The 7,618-nt window shown below is 54.7% G+C and overlaps 4 protein-coding genes across 4 annotated transcripts; 3 read left to right on the top strand and 1 right to left on the bottom strand.

The window, feature by feature from the left end:
- The first annotated feature begins 657 nt into the window (after window positions 1-657).
- NGA_0486600 (uncharacterized protein) lies at window positions 658-1,640 on the top strand. Its single transcript, XM_005853995.1, has 2 exons — window positions 658-792; window positions 977-1,640. The coding sequence occupies exons 1-2, from the start codon at window positions 685-687 to the stop codon at window positions 1,466-1,468; spliced, it is 600 nt and encodes a 199-aa protein (XP_005854057.1). The 5' UTR covers window positions 658-684; the 3' UTR covers window positions 1,469-1,640.
- A 74-nt stretch (window positions 1,641-1,714) lies between these two features.
- NGA_0486300 (adipocyte plasma membrane-associated) lies at window positions 1,715-3,271 on the bottom strand (the record flags this gene model as incomplete). Its single annotated transcript, XM_005853992.1, has 1 exon — window positions 1,715-3,271. One exon carries the CDS (start codon window positions 3,269-3,271, stop codon window positions 1,715-1,717), a length of 1,557 nt encoding a protein of 518 aa, XP_005854054.1.
- A 401-nt stretch (window positions 3,272-3,672) lies between these two features.
- NGA_0486700 (major facilitator superfamily mfs 1) lies at window positions 3,673-5,180 on the top strand (the record flags this gene model as incomplete). The annotated part of the gene is made up of 3 exons (XM_005853996.1): window positions 3,673-3,695; window positions 4,093-4,120; window positions 4,199-5,180. The coding sequence occupies 3 exons, from the start codon at window positions 3,673-3,675 to the stop codon at window positions 5,156-5,158; spliced, it is 1,011 nt and encodes a 336-aa protein (XP_005854058.1). The 3' UTR covers window positions 5,159-5,180.
- A 1,792-nt stretch (window positions 5,181-6,972) lies between these two features.
- NGA_0486800 (uncharacterized protein) lies at window positions 6,973-7,254 on the top strand (the record flags this gene model as incomplete). Its single annotated transcript, XM_005853997.1, has 1 exon — window positions 6,973-7,254. One exon carries the CDS (start codon window positions 6,973-6,975, stop codon window positions 7,252-7,254), a length of 282 nt encoding a protein of 93 aa, XP_005854059.1.
- Between the last annotated feature and the right edge of the window lie 364 nt (window positions 7,255-7,618).

Below are 7,618 nucleotides of genomic sequence, written 5' to 3'. Positions count from 1 at the left end.
CGTAAGGGATGGAGGATTTGCAATCGCATGGAACGGACAGGAGCAGTTTGTCTAAATGATGGGGAGCTATGTAGAGCTGACATTGATGGAAGCCACACACAGTCATGAGTAGATCAAAGGTACATTTTGGATATGATGATTAAATCAAAGACAAAATGCTTTCGTTATTTGTGTCATCAAGTTTTCTCACGGTCGCGTTGATGCTTTAGAAATGCTTAGTCACGAAAACAGGAAGCGGAAAGGAACGAGGGAGAGGGCCAAGGTCTGAGGTCTGAGACGACCGACATGGAGTGAATAATGGCCATCTCTCGAGCCGATGCACGGCTAGTAACTCATAAAAATTATTGTACACGTAGCCCTCGCCCCGCTTCTCCCCATTAGGGATTAACTTCTAAAATAAGCCGGCGTCGTCGCATAAAAAAGGGATTAAGTAAAATTGAAAGAGGGAAGGGAGGTTGCTCTCTCGCTCGAAGCCAGTGATGACGATGTCCTATCGAACCTGACTCCCGCCCTACTCACCATCAAGTATTGCGGCTTCCCACTCTGGTGTATGTAGGCAAACTGTGCACCGTCGGATTCTCACGTGCGGTGGGCATCGCGTTCGAAGCATATTTGCCTGCATTTCCTCAAGCGATGTCAACTCTCATCTATGCTCTTTCCCTTTGGCACTGGACCAAGTCTACCATGACAGATCAAAGCGCCGGGAGACCTATGTTGCTCCTGTTACCTCTTGCTCTTCTTCTTGCCGGAGTTCGTGCTTGGACCATGCCAAAGCCACTACTGCTCACGCGGGTAAGTGCTCTTGCATCCAGCACGACGGGAAGTGATGAAGTATCTTTTCTCCGCCTGTCTCTTGCGCCTGAGTAGTCATACCAAGCTGCACCACTTAGCCCTGAGGGTCGCGCTAAGTTTACACAGATTTTTACTACATTCTTGTTCATGTGCTCAAACTTTCCCATCGTCCCCTGCGCGACAGCCCTCCTTGTCTCGGTCTTCCCTCCTTGGCCTATCCCGCCCTGGCCACATTAGCCCCCCACGCTTCCCCTCCATCGCCTCCTCTTCGTCCACCTCTCATCTAACCCGCCGCATGGCCACGGAGGACGGCCCAGAAAAAGCCAACAAGCTCCCGATGCTCCTAGACGTGGAAACCCGCGGAGGTATCCTCTTCGTGTCCACACTCGTCACCGCCGCCATCTTTGCGGGCTACAACGTTGCCACGGCCCTGGGCGTGGACGGGTTGCAAGCAGGCATCTACATCTCGGTGGCCATGACCCTGGGTATGGTGGCGTGGACCTTTACCTACATCTTCCGGGTGGCGAACAAGGACATGACCTACGCGAAGCAGCTGAAGAATTACGAGGACGCTGTCCTGGCCAAGCGGCTGGAGGAGCTGGAGGAGGAGGAGGTGGAGGCGTTGATGGAGGAGGTGGAGAAGGAGGGGGCCAATATGAAACAGGGCGGGCTGTAAGATCGTGAAATTTGTATTTTGGTGCGATGCTCAGGCAGGGCACTCCAGGCGCGGGAGGAGGCAGATGTATCGGGAGCAAGAGGAGGTAAAGGCCCGAGCAGTGGATAGCCACATGCCGGACGCCGACGCAAATCGCAAAAGAATAAAAATCTGTGAACGTTGCACCAAGTAATTTGTTTTGATTCTGAATCTACCGCTTTACATACCCATGAATGGCTGAGGCTCTCCATCTCTCTTCCATCCCTCCTAGCCTAGCGCCGACACCGTCACCCTCCCGACGAACTTGTTCCTAAACGAGCCTAACAGCAGGTCCCCCGTCTCCGGGTGGACGTGTACCTCGCTCAGGAAAGGCGTGCGCCCGGTGGGATCCTGCAGCACCCGCAGCAACCGCCCCTCGAGAGAGAGCACGCCGGCCACCCCGTATTTGGGCATGAAGTAATGGAAGTACGGCAGGGGGATCAAAGCCCCCAGGAGCAAGCGGAGGGCCAAGTGCTGGTACAGAAAGTGGAGGAGGGAGAAGGGCTTGGCGTTTTTCACCCCCATACCCAGCATGAGCACCGCCTCTTCTCCCTCCCCCCCCAGCCATCCCTCCTTGCTGCACGCCCCCGCTTCCTCACGTCGCAACAGACGCAAGTTGTCCGGCAGTCCAGGCAGGCCCTCCACCAAGACGCTCGCGAAAGGCGGGAGCGCGCTCTCCTCCTCGCAGGCCTGCAAGGCTCGAGCCTTGACGTCCTCCTCCGCCCTCGCCCAAGCCCCCAAATCCACTTTCAAAATGCGGAAGCGCGTACTCTCCACCACCAGCACCGACGCCGGCAGTCTCCCCGCTCGCGTCTCTTCCTCCTCCCCCAGGACCTGCACGCCGTTGGCGAAATGCAAGCCGCAGAGGACGGGCTCCACCGCCCCCGTGGCCCCCACATATCGAAAAAGTCGGCCCCGAGGGCCTCCGTCCAAGACCTCGACCGCGTGCAGGGCGCGGGACCAGGCCCACGTCGAGTCGGAGAAGAAAATGTCGCCCGTGGAGGCGACCACGGACAGGTCGTTGGTGAAACCGAGAGGGGCGCGGACGCCCGGGTGCAGGGCGGGCGAGGAGGAAGAGGAGGGAGGGGGGGTCGAGGCGGAGGGCGCTACCAGATGGCGCACGTGGAGGGTGACGGGGTCGAGTGTGAAGATGCCGTGGTAGGCGTCCGCGATGTACAACTGGTTGAGTTCTCGAACAAAGCGAAGGCCCAGCGGCCTCCCGCAAAGGCTCTCGGTGGACGTGGAGAAGCGCATCGCGTCCATCTCGGCACTGCACCACGCCATGAGACTCCGTTCCTGCCCGCCATTTGGAAGCCTCCTTTCTCGAGCGTTCCCGTCCTTTTGACCTGCTTTTTCAGCCTTGACCACCCCGCCCGTGAAAAACACGGTGGTCATGTTTCCGTACTTGCTGTCAGTACGTACGATCCGGCCGTCATTCAGGCTGAAGTACATTTCCTTCTCGCTGCCCACCGCGATCGATTCAGGCCCTACCACTCGGTTTAAAAATAGGTGCTCCGCCCCTGCCAGGTCGTGATTCACCAATAACGAGACAAGCTCGGGAGGTTCCTTCCAAAGCACGGGCTTGAAAGGCCCGTGTAAGATTTTGAAGGCCAAAAATGATCCAATCACCACAACCACGGCCATGAGGACATAAAACGGTGTTATGAAGGGCAAATAGCCCATACCCTCCTCGGACACGCCTTCCTCCTCCCCACTCAGGCTATTGCCCTTTCCTGTTCTAGAACCGGCATTTCCCGCAATTTGTGACCGTGTTCGTGGTGGCATCTTCCTACTGGTGGTACGGATAAGCAAAAGAGGAGGAGGTAGATATGACGAAGTTGATTCGAGAGCGGGCCGTATGAACCGCAGTGTGAAATCGTAGACTTCTATTTCCATTCTGTAAAAGCGCCTTTTACACATCGGTACATTTTGAAACGATGTTCACTTGTGTTAGGGGTCGAACTCGAGGACCTTATCCTGGATATAGAGGATGCGAAGTCTATCCCTTCAACCTCCCCTCTCGGGCCGCATTCGTCACAGTGCCCAAATACCAGAGGCGAGCTGTGTGTGTGAGAAGACCAGTGTACTTCGTCTGCTCCATTCAGCATTTCTGCATAAATCCCTTAGTACACCGGTACAGCTACGAATCGTCTCTCTATTCGCTCACATGTCATTCCTTTGTCAATATGAACCACAGGCTTGAAGGAGGGTACGTCACCGTCTTCACTTGCACAGAGTACGGCACACAAATCCTCTCATTTTAGAATGCCGCCACCGCATTCCTCTTTTCTCTCGCCATTGCGTATGCTACTTCTATCCAATGCTTTGGAAATGCTGGCGGTAGCTTTGGTGCTACCAGCCTACCCAGACCTGACGAAAGCCCTAGGTATTAGCCTCCAGACGCGAGGCCTGATGGTATCGCTTTTCTCTCTCCTCCAATTCCTGTCAAGTCCGATACTGGGTAGAGGAAGTGATGTTTTGGGCAGGAGTTTTATGCTGCGCGTGTCTGCCGTGGCGTCCTTGTTTTGTTACGTGTGTATGTTGGTGGCAAAAGATCAACGAACATTTATGCTCGGACGGGTCTTACCAGGCTTCTTCAAATGCAGTATATCTGTCTCCCAGGCCTACATTTCGGTAAGCGCCCCTATCTTCACCCCATGCCAATTATTTCCTCAATATGTACTCCATCCATCCCTGCTTCCCTTCCTGCAGGACATTAGCAGCCCCCAGGTTCGCGCCAAGAACATGGGCATGATGGGGAGTATGTTTGGCCTTGCCTTCATCATCGGACCCGCAGTGGGCGGGTTTTTGATGTCCAAGGACCCTTGGCTGACGGTATGGGTGGCCTTACTGGCGACGGCGGCGAACTTCATCCTTCTGCTCTCCTTACCTGAACCCTCTACCCACTCGGCCCCTCCCAATCTGAGAGGAGAAGGAAGCGAAAGGAAGGCAAACGTTCCCAATCCGAAAGAAGAAGGAAGCGAAAGGAAGGCAAATGCCAATGGTACCACGGCTGTCAACGGCAAGGGAAGTGTGGCAAGTAGGTCTAAAGATGGAGTGTGGGATTTGATCCGACACGGCCCTCAGGGAGGGCAGGTGGCCGTGTTGCTGGCGCGCAAGGTCTTTGTCGCCATGTCCAGCGGTATATTTGAGACTAGCTTTGCCAACTACGCCTCCAAGCATTTGGGCATGGACGGGCAGACGCTGGGACTATTGCTGAGTTTTTTAGGTGTAGTCTCGGTCGTAAACAACGTATTCATCGTTCGGTGGCTGTCGAACAGTTTCCAGGATCATCAGCTCATTTTCCCAGCTATCGTAGGCCAAGCATTTTCCACATTTTGCTGGGGACATGTGTACAACCTTGCCAGTTTGCTGCCTGTCTTAGCCAGCTTGACGATAACAGGATCCATCTTCCAGACCTTGCTCTCCACCGAGCTTTCCACTGTCACGCCGCACGCTCTCGTGGGTACAGTATTGGGAATCTCTTATGCCATTGAGACGTTCGCGAAGATATTGACGCCATTTCTGGGTGGTTACCTCCTTGAAAGACACGGTGGGCATGCCTTAGGCTTTGTGTCAGCACTGTTTTTGCTGCCTGTTTGCGCACATGTAGCTTTTACAGAATTTTTTAAAGTCAGAAAGGTCGTCCAGGAGGACAAAAAGGAGAAATAAAAGGTCGTAATGTGTACAAAATGAGAAGCTGCATTTCCAACGTCTTATTTGCTTGAAATCTGTGCTACACTAATTTGTAGTCGTTCAAACATGCCTGACGAACTTGTCACTTTTCTGATACGCTTTTGCAATAACGAGGTTGCCATTCTTGTGAATTACGGACCTGTCACGCCAAGAAAGTCCAAAATATAGCGCGATCCAGATTATACCTTTTACTATCGGCATCTTTCCTAGCATTATTTCGGATTTGATTGGAGGCTGGCAGCATAAATATAGGAATCAACCAGGGACCGAACGCATTAATCTCCACTCATAAGAGACCTACACGCGTACGCGTACCTTGCCTGACAATCAACACATGCACAAATCTCAGTTGGATAGCACATCGTAAGATATACTTCATCGTTTTTAATTGTGGAAAAAAGGAAATGGGACGCCACGATAGACGATGCGACGAGCGTGGGAACGTAGGCCGGTTTTTCGGAAATTGCTCTTATGCCAAGATCGGATGAGAAACCGTTCGAGGTAAAAGTCAACCGGACGACCTGATACACGGTGGCATGTTCTCTTACAACGATAGAGAGAAGACAAAGAATGGGCAAATGTCAGTTTAGATGGGTTTTCCATACTACCCTGTCGCGGGTCTGTGTACTGACATGGGTCCATCTCCCGGAGGGGCCCTCTATCACGTCGCAGGTAACACACGGCTAATTTAAATTCTGGTGCGAGGGTTTGAACTGGTCATGCCGCCACTCATGAAGACCTCGCCTTCATTCACCATTGCTTTGTAAAACAGAGGGATGCAAGGCCTGATTGAAGAAGTCTCTGCGGCCACAGCCGATTGTCCTTCCTCCCCCGCGAAGGAGCACTTCAGTGACCGTGGCGAGGACGAAGTGATCCATGAGGAGACGACAGCCTCGCATCCCCCCTCCCCTGACACAGCGGGAAGCGCCACAGACTCGCTCATTCGAAGCTTGATGGAGGAACTGAGTGCTGCCAAGGAAGAAATTGCCCGTCTGACGAAAGAACGCGCCTATTTTAAGCGCAAAGCCGAATGGTGTACCATCGAAGATCAACGCATTCTCTCGCCCGTCATCACGAGCACGGACCATTGGCAAGAAAGAACTTGGCTCTTGCTGCACGAGCCCATACGCAGCGCTCTATTGGATTTCGAAGAACTAGTTGCGTCGCCCTCCTTCGATCCAGTGCAGTACCCTTGGAAAGTGACCAATTTTTTCTACTTCTTCAACACGGCCTTCGCTCCCTATGTCCGTCGGCACCATCAGGTGGAGCAAAAGATTTACATTCCCTGGGTGGCCGGTAAAACGGAGATTCCGGACGAGGTCAGAGGAGGATATGATGGAATCGAAGAGTTGATACAAGAGGTGGAGGCCAGCGAGGCCGAATACAAGTCCTTGGAGAGAGCGATCCGAAAGGGGAAAATCCCACCGGCGAGCGTGGAGACAAGCGTGGTTCGGTCCGACACCTCGGCCCCGTCTACCTTGGGTCCCTTGTCGCAGGGGCATGAGGATATAAAGGCGAAGAACAGGGAGAAGGCTCCTGACGAGGAGGGCGGGCCTGCGTCGGCCCCTGCCTCCCTGCCTGCCACGTCCCTGGCATCCGCTCCTGCTCCATCCCCCAAGAATACCCCGCTATCTAGCAGGTCTCTCTACGACTGGCGCCGTCGCCTCATAGCACGCCTGGACCGCCTCTCCCACCATCTCATCGTCCACATGGACCAGGAGGAATCCTTCTTTCCCCCCGCCGTCCTCCGCTACTTCTCCCAACACGAGGAGGAGCGGATCCTCGAACAAATGTCCTCGGCCAGCGCCGCCCACTTGGAGCTCCCCATGGTGCTACTGGCCATGGACGTGTGGGGGTCTCCGGAGACGAAGGCGGCCTTCCTGAAGAAGCTCTCACGGGCTGCCCGCTACACCCTCAACACGTACTGGCTTTCCTCCTACAAGAAGAGCGTGGCCCGCTCCCTCGAGTCCCTGGCCCTGCAAGAGCCCCCGCCCACGGTCTACCTGCCCCACATGTCTGTGAACCAGCTCCTGGTCGCGGCCCCCGTCTTCTTGCTCTGCACGATCAGCTGACCCGGCCTGGGGGCTGGGCGATGGCCTCGTCGGAAAGGGCCAAAGGGCGGGCGTGGGGGGTATAGGCGGTGGAGCTTGCATGGGAGGTTTCATAGGGTGGGCGGTGTGTGTGCAGATGGTGGGGCGGGAGGGTGAAGAGTGTACATGCACGGGATATTCGTCGCTAGAAGGGACATTGCTGAAAGGAAAGCGTACGCGTTTTAGATGCTTCGGTTTTAAGGTTTTGACCGACGTCCCCCACTTTCATTGGCGCTTCCTCACGCCTTCAAGATCACGCCTTCAAGATCCTCAAATGCTCTCGTACCCCGTCAGCACCTGCCAATCTCCCTCTCCTCCTCCCCCTCCTCCTCCTCCTGTTCTAGAA

The sequence above is a fragment of the Nannochloropsis gaditana genome (assembly GCF_000240725.1).
Source record: "Nannochloropsis gaditana CCMP526 unplaced genomic scaffold scaffold659, whole genome shotgun sequence".
NCBI lineage: Eukaryota > Eustigmatophyceae > Eustigmatales > Monodopsidaceae > Microchloropsis > Microchloropsis gaditana.
The sequence above is the reverse complement of the archived record's forward strand: the minus strand, read 5'-3'. Positions and strand labels throughout refer to the sequence as shown.

What these genes read in the sequence shown, in the direction of transcription:
- NGA_0486600 (XM_005853995.1), top strand. Translation starts at nt 685, where the DNA reads ATGACAGATCAAAGCGCCGGGAGACCTATGTTGCTCCTGTTACCTCTT. An exon ending in AGCCACTACTGCTCACGCGG is followed by an intron (nt 793 to 976) that starts GTAAGTGCTCTT and finishes CCTGCGCGACAG; the next exon opens with CCCTCCTTGTCTCGGTCTTC.